Source organism: Pleurodeles waltl, chromosome 7 (assembly GCF_031143425.1).
Source record: "Pleurodeles waltl isolate 20211129_DDA chromosome 7, aPleWal1.hap1.20221129, whole genome shotgun sequence".
Lineage (NCBI taxonomy): Eukaryota > Metazoa > Chordata > Amphibia > Caudata > Salamandridae > Pleurodeles > Pleurodeles waltl.
The window spans coordinates 1,432,191,914-1,432,212,149 of record NC_090446.1 but is presented as its reverse complement, the minus strand read 5'-3'; the positions used below and the strand labels follow the sequence as shown (position 1 = coordinate 1,432,212,149).

Below are 20,236 nucleotides of genomic sequence, written 5' to 3'. Positions count from 1 at the left end.
CCCCCTGAGCCCCCACAGCGCCGCCTGCAGAGGGAATCCCGAGGCTTCCCCTGACCGCGACTCTTTGAATCCTAAGTCCCGACACCTGGGAGAGACCCTGCACCCGCAGCCCCCAGGACCTGAAGGACCGGACTTTCACTGGAGGAGTGACCCCCAGGAGTCCCTCTCCCTTGACCAAGTGGAGGTTTCCCCGAGGAACCCCCCCCTTGCCTGCCTGCAGCGCTGAAGATCTCCCTAGATCTCCCATTGACTTCCATTGCGAACCCGACGCCTGTTTCTACACTGCACCCGGCCGCCCCCGCGCTGCTGAGGGTGAAATTTCTGTGTGGACTTGTGTCCCCCCCGGTGCCCTACAAAACCCCCCTGGTCTGCCCTCCGAAGACGCGGGTACTTACCTGCAAGCAGACCGGAACCGGGGCACCCCCTTCTCTCCATTCTAGCCTATGTGTTTTGGGCACCACTTTGAACTCTGCACCTGACCGGCCCTGAGCTACTGGTGTGGTGACTTTGGGGTTGCTCTGAACCCCCAACGGTGGGCTACCTTGGACCAAGAACTAAGCCCTGTAAGTGTCTTACTTACCTGGTTAACCTAACAAATACTTACCTCCCCTAGGAACTGTGAAAATTGCACTAAGTGTCCACTTTTAAAACAGCTATTTGTGAATAACTTGAAAAGTATACATGCAATTTTGATGATTTGAAGTTCCTAAAGTACTTACCTGCAATACCTTTCGAATGAGATATTACATGTAGAATTTGAACCTGTGGTTCTTAAAATAAACTAAGAAAAGATATTTTTCTATACAAAAACCTATTGGCTGGATTTGTCTCTGAGTGTGTGTACCTCATTTATTGTCTGTGTATGTACAACAAATGCTTAACACTACTCCTTGGATAAGCCTACTGCTCGACCACACTACCACAAAATAGAGCATTAGTATTATCTCTTTTTGCCACTATCTTACCTCTAAGGGGAACCCTTGGACTCTGTGCATACTATTCCTTACTTTGAAATAGTGCATACAGAGCCAACTTCCTACATCGAGGAAGTACCATCATTTTATACAGCGCTATCCATCCCAGGATGTTGAGGGGCAGAGGTCCTCCTTGGCTCTCCGGGTAAGTGGCAAGACATCAAGTGATCATGCCAGTTCGGGTAGCAGAACTATATTCACCCCCAGATACCGGAAGCTGTTGCGTCGGATAGGGATGCCACTCTGCCAATCATAACAATCCCTTGTGGGGCGTAGTGGAACTAGTAGTGATTTACTGGGGTTAATTATCAAACCCAAGGCCTCAGTGAACAGCCCCAGCAGCTGCATCACCCGGGGTCCACTGCTGGGCAGATTGTCCAGAAACAAAAGTAAATCATCCGCGTACAACGCAATGCGGTCCTCTTTCCCGGTGGGTCTATCAAGGGATCCTCCCTTATGAACTTCGCAAGTAACTCCATTGCCAATGCAAATAGGAGCGGGAACAGGGGACACCCCTGGCGGATAAAAAACTGGTCCGACACTGCCCCGTTTACCTGCACCCGTGCCATTGGATTAGAATAAAGGAGTCTCAGTAGTCCTCGGAAGCGAGGGCCAAACCCGGCGCTTGAGAGCACCCACTGTTTCGAACACCTTTATGAATTCCAAAAGGAGAAGCGCCATGGGAGGGGTCAAGAGGGTCCGGTTAGCCAGCGCCACGTGCAGTTGTCCAATGCAATGTTTAGTACTTCTAGCTGGCATAAAGCCACACTGGTCCGGGTATATCAACAAGGACAGGACTCTTTTCAATCTAGTGGCCAGTATCGTGAAAATACCTTAACTTCGGTATTCAGGAGTGAGATGGGTCGATATGCAGAACAGTGCTGCGAAGGGGGGCTGGTCTTGAGAATCACCACTATGGTGGCCTGGTCAAGGCCCGGGGGAAAACCACCCATATGCTCGGCCTCTTCAAGCATGGTGAGCAGGTGGGGAGCTAGGATATGGCGAAACTTACTGTAAAGCTCTGCCGGAAAACCATCGGGGCCTGGGGTTTTGCCCGCAGCCAGCGCCGATATGGCGGTCCCAACTTCCTCGAGCCCAATGGGTTCATCCAGGTCCTGTCTTTCCACTGCTGACATCTTAGGAAAGAACAACTCCCCCAAAAAGGGGTTCTCTCTCTCAACTTGGGGCCTGGGCCGCTCTTCATAGAGTCTAATGTAGTAGGTGGCGAAACTTTGCGCTATTTTGTACGGTGTCCAGGAGATGGTTCCGATACATCGACGACCTCCGGAACGACTCTGTTCGCCATAGGTCGAGTTGCAAGCCAATGCAAGAGCTTGCCATTCTTATCCCCCCACCCGTGCACGTGGACCACCGTGGCTCGCCACATGTGCTTCGCCATTTCGAGAGTAGCGTGTCTAATCTTCTTCCTAACTAAGGCTAGCTGTTTCGTAATGGATGCCTGTTTGGAGATGGTGAGTTGGCTATCCAGTTGCAACGCCCTGGCATCGAGCCCCATCACCTTTTGATTGCGCGCACGCTCCGCATGCGGAGGAGCTCTCTGGCTTGCCCCCTGAGGGGTGGCCTTGCAAGCAGCCCAGATTGTACCAGGGGACGGTACGGACCCCAGATTATAAGTGAAGTATTCGGTAAGCTGGTCCCCCAGGGCTTGAGAGTAGTCACTGTCATGCAAGCACCAGGCATTAAGTCGCCATACAGGACACTGGACAGCGCCTATGTCATCTAGCCGAACAAGGAGTGGTGTGTGGTCCGAGACCCAATGTGAGAGGATCTCAACCCCCTTGACTCTGGGTACGTCGAGGGCTGGCATGAGAAAAACATCTATTCTGGCGTGAGTGTGGTGTGCTGCCGACGTGTGGATATATTGCCACGTTTGGGGATGCCATATCTGCCACACATCGCAGAGGACAAGGCCCTCTGCCCATCGGCTCAATCCGGTTGCCAGGGTAGCCCGGCTCATAGACAGGGGCCCGGTAATGTCCATCTCTGTGTTCATAACGGAGTTGAAGTCCCCCCCCAGTATGGTTAGACCCGGGGGAAGCCCCGCCACTACATCCCGGAGGGTCACTAGAAAGCGGTCATGCGCTCCCAGAGGAGCATAGACGCTCAGGATATTGACCTGGTGCCCCCGAGCTGCCCGAATATTGCTACATAATGTCCCTTTGGATCCAATTGGGAAGTGGCTACCACCATGGGCAATGAACGATGCAACAGGACAGCCACACCCCTAGAGCCCCTGGAGAATCCCGCGTGATAGATCCTGTCATACCCTCCTTGCATAAGCATAGGGCACCGGGTACCAAGTAAGTGGGTCTCTTGGAGTAAGACTATGGATGGAGCAAAGCGGCAGAGAGTACTAAAAACTGCAGTTCGCCTAATTTTATCTAGGAGCCCATTGACGTTCCAGGAAAGCACCCGTTTAGATGGTTCTGGTATGTGTGGGGAATCGGTAATGTTGCGTGCAGTGCATCTGTCCAAAAGCCCTGCTGTGACCAACTAACAGAAAAAAAAGTAACATAGCTCCAACTCAACCACATAAAAACACTTTAAACATTCCCACCCGTCCCCCCAAGTACCCCACCCCATACTTCCAGCCCAGAAGCATCTGTCACCCAAAACTTCAAGAACAGTTTGCCTGTAAGTGGTGTCAAGTGGTGGACCCCTCCATATAGTCGGAGTTCTGCAATGCGGCCATCCGCCGCCCCGGGCCCAGTGCCGGGGAGGAAGCTCTCCTCCGCACCCTCTCCCAAGCACGTGGGGTCCATGCAGTTCGCTCTCAGGAGAGCGAGGGAGTCTGACTAAGGCGATCCTCCTACACAGTCGATGCAAGTCTCTTTTCTTCTGGGCTGTCCGGCGTGCTCCTTCCTCCCGGAGGACCTGGGCTCGATCATCCATCCTCCGCTGATGCACTGTGCAGGCCACTCTTTTTCCTCCGGCGGGACCGGTTGCGCCTGCGCCCTCCCCTCGATTCCGGGGAGCCGATGGTGCCGGACCTCAGAGAGTCACCCCCAGACGGGGGGCCCTCCGGGCCACCTGATGCTCATCAGTAAGCCAGTCCTAAGTCACCTCTGGCGAGTAAAAAAAAAAAAGGATTTCCCATCCATGAGGACCTTGAGGCGTGCGGGAAATAGGAGCATATAGGTCAGTTGCATTGCCCAAAGCTTTTGCTTGACTCCTTCATAGGAGCGGCATCTAGCCTGCACCTCTCTGGTGTAGTCTGGGAAAATTAGGATCTTGTGGTTGTCCCAGCGGAGGTCCGGGTGAGCTCTTGCTTCCCTAAGAATAATTTCCTGGTCTTTGAAATTGAGAAATCTTGCGATCATCGGCCGCCTGGGACCTCCCGGCGGGGGCCGAGGTACCAGGGCCCTATGGGCACGTTCAGTAGCAAACCAGGGGGAGAGTCGTTGCTCAGGGATCCATGATCTGATCCAGCGCTCCAGGAATTTGATTGCTTGGCTCGCTTCCACTTCCTCTGGAAAGCCAATAAAGCGCAGGTTGTTACGCCTGGAGCGATTCTCAGTGTCTTCGGCCCTATGTTGGAGCTCACGCATGGGGGTCATCAGCTGGACAACTTTGGCTTTAAGGTCCACTATCTCGTCCCCTCCTGGGAGACCCGTTCCTCGACCTCCTTGATGCGACCCACCGCTGTCTGCAGATCCTGCCGCAGCAGGCCCACATCCTCTTTCACTTCACCTATCTTAGTCTCAACTGCCAGCTGTGAGAACTGAATGGCCTGAAGGATTGTATTCACCCTTTCCATAGTGGGGGCCTCCGGCACCGGGTCGCCTGCCCTTCGAGAGGCCGTATGCTTGGCGAATTGATCAATACGCTGCTGTGATGCCGGCGGCTGCTTACTGGTTTTGTCTTTCCCCATACCAGCCACTCAGGTCTTGGCCTGGAGGACCCAGCACAGGGGGGACACCTCGGAGCATGGCTCCCCAGGACCCGGCACACCCAGGCACCAGGAGGCAAGCGGGGGGTCTGTAACACCATCAACCAGATCTCCACAGGGCCAACCTCCGGTGGGCAAGAGGGGGCTGGGCAGCATGCGGCCGAACATCCTCAAAACCCAGGTCGACTCACGCCCTCCTGGGCAATGTCACTCTGCCGGCCATACGCCTGCGTTGTACCTCCAACTCGTGTCCTGCTGCCCCCTAGTGAGCTCCTTGTTTGTCATCCTCGGTCCCCTGCTCTTCTCCCTCGGGGTGCCGCACTACAGGGTCCTTCATGTGCAGGTGTCCGGTCTCCGCACCACAGTCCCCTTCCGGGCCGCAGTGTTCCCTCTACTTCTTCAGCATGGGCTAGGGGGTCGTCCAGCCCCCAACCACCCCCTGAGGTCTGCTGGCAACCCCTTTTTGGAAGCCCGAGCCGCTCCTCCACTGTGCGGCCCGGGAGTGCCGCGGCTCCAGCCAGGGCCAGCCCAGGCCGACCCCAGCACCAACGCCCGTGGGCCACACACCTCAGCACCACTGGCTATCTGGGTTCCCTGTTGCTCGTCTGGATCAGCCTCTGCCCCTCTCTGCCCCGCTGGGCTCCGGCACCTCCTGCTGCTCCAGGCGCGGGAATCAGGCTGCAACACTCAGTGCCAGCCCGGCAGCAAATGCAGCGCAGGGGCTCCCCAGGCCTCTCCCACGGCCACCGAAGGCCGTCCCCGCACCACCGGCCGCAGCGGGGGCTCTAGGCTGCAGCTCACGGGGGCAGGGCACCTACAGCAGTCTTTGCCGTGATCGCGCTGCTGGGATCAGACGGCACCCTGATCTCGGAGCGCAGCCGCGGGCACGGCTCGCAGCTCCGTAAGGCTGTTTCGGTCGCCACAAAAGGCCGGCTCAGCACATCTGGGCCACGGGATAGGCCTACAATGTCAGCCCCATGCGACAAGGCTACCTCGCTGGGCTCCGCAGCAAACGCACAGTGAGCCCGGGTCCCGCACTGCCTCGATCGACTCCTCAACAGGCGGCTGGACCGAGCGAAGACAGTTTGGGTACGGGGTCGGCAGGGCTTGATGTGGTGGATGACAGAGGGGTCCGGAGCACTCTTACAGTGCGACCACCATCCTGACACCCGAAGCCACGCCTCTAAGCTTTTAATACTCCTAATGTGAGGACATGCAGACAGGCCACTATGGCGGCGCTGAGCCCGTCAGCATCCACTCGAATATTAGGCTGGTAAAGTTTTTATCCAAGTTTAGTTAAAAGCTCATGATCAATTGCCTTAAATCATTTTAATGGTCAAACTTTATTTATACATTTATTTTAATAGTATTTATTTATATAGCACTTTATAATATGCACTTTAATGCAAACTTTGATCTTATGTCTGTAAAAGTATCTGAAAATCATACAAATAAAGATCACTTATATGTTCGCAGTCATGCATGTGTAGTACTCGTCACTATCATTATACGTACTGGCACTTTTACACCCCTGCTCTAAGGGATCAAATAAAACTCTAAGGGGCTTATTTACAAGCCCCATGGTGCAAGGCAATGCACCAGAGTCTTGCTGTGCCACCCTGCACCACCAGGAAAGGGTAGAAATGCCCTGTAGCTACAAGATATGGCATATTTCTGTCCTCTTCCCTTGCGCAGGCACACAAGATGCTGCCTAGCGGCAACGCAGACACCCTTGCAGTATGGTGCAAGGATGCCTGCATTGTGGGGATGGTTGTTTTTTGCAGGAAGGGACACCTTCCTGCACAAAAATAATCAAGATAGGTGAAAGAAAGAGAAAAAACGGGGAGAAATAAACATATTTCTGTCCGTTGGGTCACTTTTATGCCACCTCTAAGGTGGTGTAGGAATCTGACGCATTCCCAGACTTGTAAATCTGGGAATGCGTCAGATTCCTTAGCGTTCCATGGGTGTTTCCAACATAAAGTGCCAGTTCAAAAATATTTTTGGCTGCTGCCATTACATGCCCTTGTTGGGAGCTAAGACTCTGCTTGGTCCAAACATCTTGCACCACTGTATGATGAAAGTAGAATTGTGCAGTTAGTAAAGTGTGATACCTGTATTTGTGTTGATGCATTTTGCTGTGGTGGGGATGTGCTATATTTTATGCTCTTGTGTTTTGTTTTTGGGCTGCAGTATTGCATCGTGTTGCTGTGTCGGCTGGGGTCTTAATGCTCTGTTTTGAGTGTTTATTGTTTTTGTCATGTTATTTTTTGTTGTATTATCATTTTGCTCTGTTATTGTGTTTTGTTCTCTTGTCCGCTGAAATGACTTTGGAGATGTTAACAAATGTTGGTACATTTCATGGAAAAAACAGCACTTTCCTTTAATGTTGTAATGACTACCTACCATATACCACTAGGTTGGTCACATATTTATTTGAATGATCATATCACTCCTTGAGACCCTCACAGGAGATTTGACGCACTTTATAAATGTTTGATTGATTGAAGGCACCAGTCAGCCAGTGGCGAATCGAAACTTAAGGGCCCCTGCAAAGTGCTAATATGGGGGCCCCTACCCCCTGGATGCAGTCAGGGGCCTGTTGCCCGTGCACAGTGTACTCGCGCGGGGCCACTCTGCAGCCCTGGCGGCCTTTTTTTACGCTACTGCAGTCAGCCCAAAGCTGTTGCAGAGTCCATATTTTATAGTGCAGTTTCACTGCTCATTTTTTGTGATATGTCCCCACTTTTTAACTGTTAGCATTGTTCTCCAGGTTTCCACGCCAAGCACAGCTGCTAAATGCAAAGTGGCCCCTTGAAAATGTTTAAACTGTTTGTCAAATCACAATTAAAGGTAAAATCAAACAGCCATCTCTTTCTGAGAACATTCAGTCAAATGTTCAGATATTGGTCATTTAGCATATTCATACAAGAGAATCCCCGCCATTTAATAAGTTGTTATTATTAATTTGATTCAACCAATACTTCGTTTAGCTTATTTTATATATATTCAATGTGCGAATCGTGGTGAAGGCTAATGGGGTTTTATCCAAAAATAGAACAAAATACAATCCAAAAAATCAAAAATTAGAATAAAATACAATGTAAAAAATCCAACATCCAAAAATAGAATAAAATACAAAGTGATAACGTGAACATTGCAAGAGAAACCAAAAATAAATATTGCACAGTATGTACAAAGAGTAACTATGAAATAAAAATTCAGTTTGACTAGCTCTTTTCTAAAGTCCTGGATTATCGAAGCAAGACCAGCAATGATTGAAAAAATGCTGGAGTTTGGCTGCAGGTATGAAAAAGCTTGATTGACCATGTATGATTTTCTTGCTAATAGTAACTTCCTATAAGTTATGGGTAACAATGATTGTTGTTGTATATTCAATGCCTTATATGCCAGCCGAGCTTAAGTATACGTGCGCATCAAGTGACAATGACAACAAAGTTTTAAAAATAGAGGTGATGTTATGTTATGTTAGAGGCATTTATTATAGCGCGCACAGCTCATTCATACAGGAGTACCGGTGCCAAAGTTTTCAACCTAGAGGAATGCTGGATGTCACCTCTTCTAAGCACCTTAGAATAACCATGTTTGTAGCAATTTTGTTAAAGTTGTAACATTTTGGCCAGTATGAATGTGGGTCGGCAGCCTATTCCAAGGATGTGGAGCCAAGTGAGAGAATGAGCAACGCCATTTCAAGCTGTTAGAAAGTAACAGGGGGCAGCAAGTACAGTGTTGGGTAATCTCAGACTCCTGGTGGTGAGGTAGAACATCATTCTTGTCCTAGGATAGGCCGGACCATCACCGTGCAGAGCTCCATAGGCATGCAAAGAAGCTTGAATGTAGAACGCTTCCTGACCAGAAGCCAGTGTGATAACCTTTAAATGGGACCTCCAGGGGGAACCCAAAGGAAGATGACAGACCAGTTGCTCAGCAGTATCTGAATAACCTGCATTCACAAAAAAAGAGACTCATTTGTGGCAACCAAGAGCACATATCCATAGTCCAGGCAACTAGATTTAAGAGCCTGTATGATGGTCTTACTACAGTTAAGGGGAAGCCAGGGAAAAACCTTCCTTAGCAGATGAAAAATACTGAAACCTGAACCGCAGATAGCCTTGACTTGATTATTCCTAGAAGCTCAGAATCTAGGTTTTTGTACCACTCTTTTTGGGCAAGGGGTGATTTCCAGTCCCGAAAGTCACCAGTCCTCCAACCAGATCTGATTGGCTTTGACAAATAATGTAGGGACACATGCACGAAGCATTTTTAATCGTCCCGTTTGTGACTAGAAAAATACTTTTTGGGATGTAGAAAGACGAAATTGCAAATTGTTAACTTGTTACTGAATCGCAGTTTGGGTTTTATGATTCAGTATTAGGAAGGGGCATGTTCAGGGTGTCCCTTCCTAATACCGAATCTGAATGGTATGAATGATTGTTTTGTGACTGTGAACGCGGTCGCAAGACAATCACACTTCCCCATGGGACCCCTTCCCCTTCGTGAATGGTAGTGAAAATATTTTTTCAGAGCAGGCAGTGGTCCTAGGGACCACTGCCTGCTCTGAAAAAACAAAAAGAAAACTTTTCATTTGTCTTTTTGAAATGCATCCTGTTTTATGTTAAGGAAAACGGGCTGCATTTTTTTTTTTAAACTGCTTTATTTAAAAAGGGGTTACAGACATCGTGGTCTGCTATCCCCACCAGGCCACCATCCTTGTGAGTAGGCCATTCCTAATGGGGTCGCAAATTGCGACCTACCTCATGAATATTGAGGAGGTAGGTCATTTGCGACCCCATTGGGAATCACAAACAGTGTACTTAACACTGTTATACATTTTGTTTTTCAACTCGCAATTTGCGAGTCGCAAAACGAAAAGTCGTACTTCTGGCCCAAAATTATTTTTTCCAACCGTTACGTTGGAGACAGTTCTGTTTCATCCACAAAGCCACATCAACTGATCATGCTCGTGTTTGTTAACACCGGGGTTCTGCCTAGCTATCAAATGTAAAACAGGTTTGAGGCTATTAGGCACTGGAATGGCATTCCACTTTGTCAAAGGAGCCAGCAGACAAAGAGGGTCAATGGGCAATATCCCTCATGATCCAGCACCTGTAGTATGTTGTCAACAGTGTAGACGTGGTTGAAGACCTGATTTGATTAATGTTTAATATGTTAAAATTGTCAAGTTATTAATGGGATGCAAAGTACATTGATTTCAGAATGGATTAGATATAGCTTGGTTGAAAGCGAGGGGCACTACACTTTCAGTAAAAAAGCATTTTTATTTGAGGAGGCAAATGTGGAATGCAATCGGCTTAATAGCGACTTAGGACATGTTTTATTGTATTATTTTCCGAGTATTTTTTTCATACTTTTCAGAACAGTGTCTATTTCATCTACCGACATCAGGAAAAAAATCGAATTATTTGGCGGTCGTGGCTGCAAAAGTTTATATATTTTGAATTTCATTAGTCTAATCTGTTGCCTGAAGAGAATGCATTCTAGAATTGTTTTGTGGAAATAGAGGGTAATATAGGTCCCATGAAGGAGCAACTGAGACAAAAAGGTTCTGCAATTTTAGAGTGTTTTAACAGAAAGAAAGAATGTGCCAGGGGAGTCTAAAATCCTCCCAATCTTGTATTGACCAATTTGCTGTTTCCACAAGTGTTGGGACAGGAATGTCCCCTGCATGGTATACAGGTATGTACCCCTACCCTGAGTGTCCAACTGTATGCATATCTTGTATTCTAACTTTTTATTTTGGCTCCGGCATAACAACAATCTAGCGTGTCTGCAGAGGTATAGGTCTGTCCTTGACAATGTGTGGTCAGGGACCTAGTTGATGGCCTGGAAGGGCAAACCACATACACCCTCAGAGTGGACAGATCCCAGCCTTGGGTTTAGAATAAAAGTTGTCAGTGACACCATACCGTGTTTTGTAGTCTGATATGCTGACCTGGCCTTTTTATCTGTGTCAGTGAGAGTGTGGCCTACTGACCCCTATAGTGCAAAATTATGCTGTTATGTAAAGCTCAGACATTGCGCTGACATCCTGTGTGTATGTTGAGTGTATGTATAGTATATGTGTAGCACATGTGTGGTAACAGGGTTCTGTGTGTGTGTATAAGTCTGAATACTGGAACCAGTGGAATCCATTTGGGATGCCCCAGGTTACCTTGGGACAAAATGGAAGAAGAGGGCAGCTTCGCTAGCCAGTGGAAGTGTATTGGCTGCTTTCTTGTGACTGGAGGGTGGAGATCTCGACAATAAATTGAAGAGGATGGAAACAGGGCTACCTTTAGAGATTCCATGAAGACTTTCTTATCAAGGAGCTGCTGATCAATTTCCGACTGAGCATTGTCATTTGATAGACAGTAGGAGTGAAAAGTGAGACCGCGGTTTCTGTTGATAAAGCTGAGGAAGTTTCAAGGTCAAGCCTGTCTTTTTGTCTGTCCCTGATTGCTATTTCAGTGAAGCTGGTGATAGACAGAAGTAGAAAACTCACACTTCATTGTGCCCATGTTATGAGAGCTCCAGTGGAGACAGCACCAACACTACCTGATGGGAGAAGCATTGCTTTACACAAAAGAATGTGGGCCTCATTTACAAGAATCTGACGCATCGTCATCGATGCGTCAGATTTCTTGCGCTTCCCACACATCCCCTAACCATGCCATGGATGCGCTGTATTTACATTACAGAGTTCCATGGAGCACGTTTTCACAGAGGTGTAAGAAATTTTGACACATCTGTTGGCGCTAAACTCGCACATTGCTGGAGTTGCGTCAATAAACTGATGTAACTCCAGCAATGCGAGGAGAGTCCCATAGGAAAAAGCCCTGCGTCCATTTTATGCATGCTCTGAGCAGGCAGTAAAATTTTGACACAATGAAGTCGTAGAATGACGCAGTGAGATGTAAATTTTACTGTGTAAGTTCTACATGGCTTTTTCCTTAGGAACGCCTACCCTGCATATGTTATATCTGACGCAGGTATAATGTGATGCAGGGCTTTAAAAACTGACGCATTAGGACCAATGCATCAGTTTGTAAATATGGAGCAGTGTGATGCACTGCTACTACCACCACTGTATCAAACAAAATGGCCCAGCGCTGGCGCAAGGGGCTTGTAATGAGGCCCTATGTCTGGTGAACAGCCTGAGAAAGACGCTTGAAAGGGAACTACCCTTATAATAGAGTACATCCACATCCAAATGTGAATAAGAGTAGGTCCAAAATTATCCAACTTGATTTCATATCCAAATTCTTCACGGCTAAGGAATAGAGTGGTCCGCAGAGTACTTAAAAACTGCTTTGTAAGCAGGGCTGGTGACTGCCTGACAGTCAGTCTCCCAGAGGTGATGGAACTTTACCTGTCTGCATGTTGTACTGAAGGAGCCTGAGCCCTGACTGCCTACCTTCGTGCTGTCTGCTGAGGAAAGGAATGAGTCTGCCTCGCCCTGCTAGAGAAGAGATTGACCAGGTGGTGAAGAACATATTGTTCCTGAGGAACATCCAGAGAAAATGCACTGCCTAGGAGCGTAAAGCCAGGAACAACCTGTTTGCAGAGGATGGCAAAAGTCAACTTACATCCACACATTGGCCTGAGGTGAGCTGCATTTATTTTGACTTGTATACCTGCACAGGTTGGGACTGCATCAGGTGTGCTGAGTGCACTGGCCCAGAAAGGCTGGAATTGCCTGACAATGTGTCTCAGCCTGGTCTCGGCTGCAACTGCCTCAGTGTGCTCATTGGCCTGGTCATGGCTGCAATTAACTCATGTCCACACTAATCCAGAAAAGAGCTACCACTGCTGGGTGCACAGGCACAGTGCCACCAGGGCCAACTGAGTGGCATCAGGCTATCTAGAGAGGCCACATTCAGAGAAGATGCAAGCAGCACCCAACCTCCCTGGCAGCTGATGCTGAAACTGCACACAGTCACCATTGGCCTCTCTCTGTGGTACGGTTAAGCCAATGGAACTGCACTGAAGAGAGTCTGAGGCCTAATGACTAATTTCCGACCCACTACAAACAAGGTAAGAACCAGAGTGAAAAATGTATGGCTTGTGTATTTGACTTGTGGGGAAACATAATCTCAACCTGATCCTTTTATGTGTGTCTACCAAAGTTGGTTGGAGGGTAGTACTATACAGGGTCACCCAGTTAGGAAAGAGCACAGAGTGGAGGGGAGTGGATTAGCAAAGCATTAGACATGTGAATTGATTATTGAGTTCTGAGCTTTTGGTACCCTTCCTCACCCTCCCTGCAGTCCTTCCCACACCACCTTCTGGAGAAGCCTGTGAATGCTTGCCCGCGCTACCTGAGAGTGAAGTGCATAAAGGATTGAGCTTGGTCCAGTTTACAGAGCCATCATAGGACTGGTCACTAAACACTGGTGGAACACCACCTCAAAAACCACAGTTGTGCCCCAGTAGTACCTGTCTGCCCATCCCCGAACATGGGGTAAGACAACAAGGTAATGCCTTTATGCTAAGTTGTTAGGTATGCTCTAACAACATTTAGGTCTTTACCCAAATATATTTTTCACCATTTGCCTTACAGTTGTCGATTTGTGTATTCAAATTGAAAAGACTAGCAGCTAATAAATTGGGTTTGCTTTTTCTGTTAATATTTTAGGCAATCTTATATCTACTTGTGCCTTTCAAAATAATGTGAAGTGGTCTTGGAGTTTTGCCTTTTGATATAATTATGCATCCCTAACATAACAGGTAGATATTTTCTTTGGATAACTTCCTTTCTATCTCATTTGTTTACCCAGTCCCAATTAACAAGAAGATGGACATACTACTATAAACCTAATCTTCCAGAAGTTAAAGTTAATTAGGTTGATATTTTTAGTGAAGACCAGCTCCAGACGCTGAACATGGCTTAGAGCTGCTGCTGAAATCGTAACAGAGAAACTGTGATGACCAAATGAGAGGATAAATAAATAAATGAAATAGACTTATGTGTCATTCTCTGCACATATAAGTCTGAAACAACTTAAGGATTTTTAGAAATCAATTGTGCGACTGATAGCCAGTAGAAACCCCTGAAAATATAGGTTCTCAGTCCCCTACAAATGCATTAGCTTCCTGCCATTATTTACATAAAGGCTAGGATTTTGTTGCATTGTATTGCAACACACACACACACACACATATATATACATATATATATATATATATATATATATATATATATATATATATATATATATATAAATATCGCTTACTACCCCTGTGTGAGGCAGTAAAGCCCTTGCCTACATGGGTGGCACGCAACACTGTAGGGTGTGTATGGTTGGAAGTGTGTTGTCTTTGTTTTGATCCTATGTGGGAAGTGTTTCCACGTTGTGCATGATGACCACCAGCTATCGTCTGTTGGGACACAGTGCTTAGCAGCGTAATGGATGCAGAAGTGTGGGAGGTAGGTGCACAGTTTATGGTTTTTAGTAAGCTGGCAGTTTTAAACAGATCTACAGGTTTTATATGGTATTTCTTATGATCATAGTCCACTTAACTTACTGCACTGGGTTATCTATTCTGAGATAATTGTTTAAAGTTTATGATCGGGAGCAGGCATAGGTTGCAGGGAGAAATGATGGCGACAACTTCTGGGATAGACTTTGTTAACATCATCCAATATCTAAATATCAATATAATGTATTCCACAAGTGGCCGGTCTCCATCCGAGCTGAAATATCACTCCACATTATCATAAGAAACCAAACTTCTACCTTCCTTTTCCTTCTGCAACCTACCTTTGGGCACTACATTTAAGTGAATAAATTTGGTGACATTCACGTTGTAGTCATAGGTCTCAAAGAGGAGCGTCCTGTTCACCCGGCACATGTATTCGCCGGAGTGGTTGAAGGTGACGTTGGTGATAAAGATGGACATGTCCTGCAAGTCTTCCGTCTTCTTGCTTCCATTCCACACCAGTCTGTCTTCAAAGCGTTCGTCGAGGACCTCTTGCGCCTGGTCCATGTAGCGATATATCTGAGGCAAACAAGAAAGGAAAGTTATTGGATTTGCAGTAGAAGGGGAATATTTGTGCAAGCATGTGTTATCCCATCGGAAGGCTCTCCAAGCCTATCTAATGCTCCTGAACCAATTCTCTATTGAGGCTGCAAGACTTTAACCTTTACACCCCTTTTGCTTGTAGAAGAAGCCAACCCTTTACCATCTCTAAATGCCCTTCACTTCCATTCTTCCATGCTCCTTCTTTGAATTCTTCATATCGTCACATGCTGTTAAGAAGTCTTTTTGATCTAATGTACTAAATGTTCCGGAAGGTTGCCTTAAGAAGGTGAAATTCATATGCGATTGTAGAGGCCCAAAGTAGTTGCTGTAATTTTGAATATGTGAAAATGGAAACTCTTTCTTTTGTTCTTCTGAAATGCAAACAATTCCTGGGCTCATATCCAGTAAAATGGAAACAGTGCAAAACATTTAGTACATTTGATTTTGTTTTCTGGATTGCTTCATAGGTAAAACAGCAAACTCATATCACTCGTTGCATATTAAATTACAACATCAATGACCTGACTCATCAGTTTTAAAGAACAGAATTGTTCAAATTACTAATGAATACAGCTCCCGCTCCCCCATGTACTATGTGAGGTCATAAGCAGTGCATGATGGGGGATCAAGTTATGGCTAATTGACTAAACTATAACTGGCATACTTATGCGGTTTGAAGTTTTTTTAAACATTAGTTCTTGTCTTATTTTAACACCTCACTATAACATCACTTTCACCTTTTTTCCATGAAAAGAAAAAACAAGCATTTGCAAAGCAACGGGTCTCGCGTTTGCTCATGTTAGAGCTGATAGCGTTGTAAACTCCTAACCCAACTTTTCACCTATCGGCAAAAGTGCATTTATATACGTAACCCGAAAAAGTGCAATTAACTATGTAAAGCATTCGACTTCTGCCAAGCGAGATCGCGCTAGTAAATTAGAGAAAAAGTAGTCCACGAGCCCGACGGAAAAAAGCGAGCCTCGCATGTTTTCTGTACTTGGTCGCTGCACTCGAGGACGGCTAGCCACCGGAAACGGCATGACGTATGCATGCCTTCGACTAATGATAGCAAGCAGATTTTATTAGGTAAGCCCACAAACCAATGAAAAACACTGACGTGATGTTGACAGGGCTCCGAGCCCTTTTCTAAACACTATAGCGTCTCGCTGCGATACGCATGCGCGAGCGCATGCAACGCAGGCTCGACCCTAAAAAAATATGTATATATATACATATATAAGGGTCAGTCTTGACAAACCTTCACAAAATTTTCCAAAATAAAATTAAAAAAGTTTATCCACTTTAGTTCCTTCATGGAATGCTTCATGCCGATCCGTCAAGCGGGGGGCCCAGAAAAAGAAGCTGTCCCAAAAGAGTGATTTCTCATTTTAATTCCCATGAGAAAGTATGCTCTCTGATACACAAAAATGGCTGAACAAAATTACACCAAATTTGCCACAAAGATAGAACTGGAATAAGAAAACGTGCTTTTGTTATTTGGTGTAAATTCGATCAGCTGTTTTCGAGAAGTAAATGTGTAATGAGGGTCTTGGGTTGGGCATGAAGGGGTTGCCCTCAGAAAAAGTTAGAGAAACTAAATGGTGGGTATTGCAGAACCCATTTGACACCAAATAATTTACAAATTAGTTGCTTCTGATTGGCCATGAGAAGAAATGTATTAGGCATGCTCATACGCCTGTTTACTGTAGTCCAAAATCATTGTCCAGTGGCTTCTTACATGCTATAGGCATTGCTCCATTACCAAGGGGATTTCTGTAGGTGCCATGCAGCTGACACATATTTCAGGATGATAAGCCACTCTGTTTAGTAAGGGCTTCAGATATGGTGAATAAATGTACATAATGCTGTACATATTGAGCTCTAGTCACAGATAATGACAGTAAATGAGAACGGTCAAGTATTGTGCTAGTCACCGTGTCAGTTGGTCTGCATGGTATATGTTTCTTTTGTTGTTATGAGACATTTCTTCATATATGCATTCACGTTGTGCAGGATCAAACTTATTCAAAACTTAAACTGGCTCCATTCATGACCAGTAGAATGTTGTTGGTGCTGGCTTGCTATGTTTGATTTCATACGGTCTCCTTCTCAGATATGTCAGTTTCAATGTGGTCGTGCCAGGCACTCTTTTGATCAATGCACTTGTTGAAAGACATGGACGTGAACATATTGCACATGCAGAGTCCATCCCTTAATTCACACAGTGCCATCAGCAGACCTTTATTTGGGGAGGTGTACTATGAATTGCTGAGCACAATTTTCAGTTTTTATTCAATAATTCCCTCTTCTTGGTCAGATGCTAGCCTCTGTAAAAGACATAGATGTTGACTGGGCATTGAGTTTATATAATGTGATTACTATGTTATGCTTTACCAGAAGTGCAAAACCTCTGCAACCTCCAGAGTTAGCATTGACTTCTTGAGATCCATAGCCTGAGCAAATTCAATGAACAACTGAAGTAATTAGGTTACTGAACTGGGACTCTGAGACATCAGTGGTAAGCAATAACCAATGGTAAGCAATAGGATACTGACCAATAATCACAAACTGCCACAAGAAGCAGAGAAAAAGCCTCACTATATCCTTTCTGCCTTTATTCCGGGGCAGCACAGGTCATTCTTGAACTTTATAATTTCCCTGTTTGCTGCTGGATAGTGGGTTGTTTTCAAGGCGGGATGGGCTGTGAGGACTGAATCATGCTCACATTCTTGTGGGGGCATCATCTACTATCTGATGGCTTTGAACATGCTTCTCAGGGCTACAAAATCACTGACAGGACCTAAGCAAAGGTGTGAAAGCATTGGGTGAGAAAACAGCACTCCCATTACATGTGGTCCAGTTGGTAATTGATTTTATGCATGGAACTATAACACTGAACAGCTAATCCCAGTTTACCACTCGAGGTGGAAATAAACACTGCATTAAGAATCCTAGCAGTGACCCCTCCACAGTGACATTTACCGAGGATGGCAGTGCAGCGGCAAGCAAGTCTGACTCCAAACTGGCGACTTAAGATGGAACATGCTGGGATGTCTATGTTATGGAGAACCCACCAGGATCTGGATTTGATAAGGTCACTAAATGTATTACATTATTTTATAAAACCTAGAGTTTTTGTAACAAATCGTTCACCATCACTGAGGCTTCGAAGAGTCATCTTCGTAGACATTAGGAAGACTTAGGAGACAGGTTGTGAATTACACTTACAAGGGATATAGATGAAACTTTACTTTTATTCAGCCAAGATGTTGTTGAAAGCATAACAAAACATGGAGGTTACGAAGGTTATTTTGAGCTGGTGTTTGCCAGTGCCCACCACAGCATTTCCTTTTTATTTTCTGGAGCCTCATTTAACTTTGCCACAGCTGAGCTGCTGCTTTGCTGCATGGGTTACAAAGGACTGAAGAAACAACACGTAAGATAAAGAACTAAATTCACTGGCTCGTTTGAGTTTAAGCACGCCTCAATTGTTATCACTGCTGCCTGCTTCCTCTGAGATAGCTGGGTGGTTAGACTAGGGCCCCCAGGCTGGGGATCTCACCCTGCCATCAAGGAAGACACATAAATTGATCAACTCTTCTTTTTGTGTTGGAGTTCGCCTTGACCTTCTTTCTACAGTCTTGGTGTTGTCGAGTAATGGGTCTATCCTCGCTCGTAGATGACATGAGTAGGCTGGGCAGTTGATGCAATCTCTGACTCTGTGCAAAGACTTGTCAGCTTAGTTTATAAACAAATGTAGGAATATGAGGGCCATTGATACTTCTTACCAGTGATGATTGTCACTTCTGGGGCAGTTGATGCCGGTTCTGGATAAGGACCACTGGTGCCTTTCACAGCACGAGGCCAGTGAAACCTGTTGAAGATAGAGGCAATTGATGCTTGCTGCAGCTTGAGGCTAACAATACTTGTGACCGTTTGGGACCACTGATGTTTGTACAGAATTGAGCAATTGATGTTTGCCACAGCTTGGAACCACTGATGCGTATTACAACTTGGGGTCAGGGACGCTTGATAGAACCTGGGGCCAGGGATTCTCCTTACAGGTTGGTACCACTAATGCTTGTCACAGCCAGAGGCCAATGACACTTGATACAGCCTGGGGACAGTAATGCTTGTTACACTTTAGGACCCCCGATGCTTGTTAAAATTGTTTCAGCATGGGATGAGTGATACCCGTTACTTCTTGAGGAAATCAATGCTTGTAGAAGTACAGTTTGGGGCCATGGGGGCCTATTGAAGCTTGGGGACATTGATGCTTGGTACAGTCTGAGACCTCATATCCTTGTCACAGATTGGAACATTGGTGCGTATATACACCGCCTTTCATTTAAAGTAGGAATGTTTTACAGAAGTAAATGGACAGCTTCTCTCAGCGTGCATCAATGCCTGAAATCGACCACAATGCACATGTTACATTAACAAATGCAGGACCAGATTTAAAAATACGGCACACACATGGTGGCGTAGGAGGTCTCAAGGTGCTGCAAAAAAGTGCTGCTAAATGTAATGTAGGGCCACTTTTCTTAAATCTGGCCCTGCATTTGTACAATGGCGCAGGGAGGAGGGCAAATGAGTCAGAATTTCTGACGCTATTGATGTACCGTTCAGGGTTAGCGCCAAAATTTTTGCGCTGACTCTGAACAGTACATAGGGGCACATTGAAAACAATGGCATGCCCCTTTTAACGCCTGCTCTGAGCAGGGGTTAAAAATGCTGAAAAAAATTACGCAAAGAAATCTTTTAGATTCTTTGTGCCATTTTTTCAGCCCTCCTAACAAGGGAATGCCCCCTTGCATACATTATGTCTGGCGCAGGCATATTGTGGCGCACAGGGTTACAAAGTGGCGCAATGCATGCAATGCGCCACTTTGTAAATATGGCGCATCGATTTTGGCCTCGTTGGGCCACATTAGCTTTCAGAAAAATGAGGCTAATGTGGTGCAAGGAGGCGCAAGGGGCTCTTAAATATGCCCAGCAGTTTTTAACTATTTATAATTTTAAAAAAACTAGTGAGAGCAAAGGACAGATTAAGCCTATTTGGAGGTTTGATACTTCAAGATGAGAAGTACTCAAATGGGATCATCTTGAGGCCTGCAGAGAGTTATCTCTTGAAAAGAACAATAAAAGTCCTTGGCTCGATTTGGCTTGGGAAAACTGAATTTAGAAGCTTGAAAATCTACTTTTTTATGATTCACTTTAGTGCTGCTTAGCTATAGGCACGTTGCCACAGATAGTACACGTTTAGCAGTTGTGGACATTTTTATTTCTAATTTTTTTGTTGTTAGTT

At 46.1% G+C, this 20,236-nt stretch overlaps 1 protein-coding gene across 1 annotated transcript in view; it reads right to left on the bottom strand.

Annotated features, from left to right (window-relative positions):
• Positions 1-20,236, bottom strand: part of SCN1B (sodium voltage-gated channel beta subunit 1) — a 253,718-nt gene that overhangs the window by 66,314 nt on the left and 167,168 nt on the right. The window contains exon 3 of the mRNA XM_069201062.1: positions 14,667-14,904. Coding sequence (XP_069057163.1) covers positions 14,667-14,904 — 238 coding nt within the window. The remainder of the gene's footprint in view (positions 1-14,666; positions 14,905-20,236) is intronic.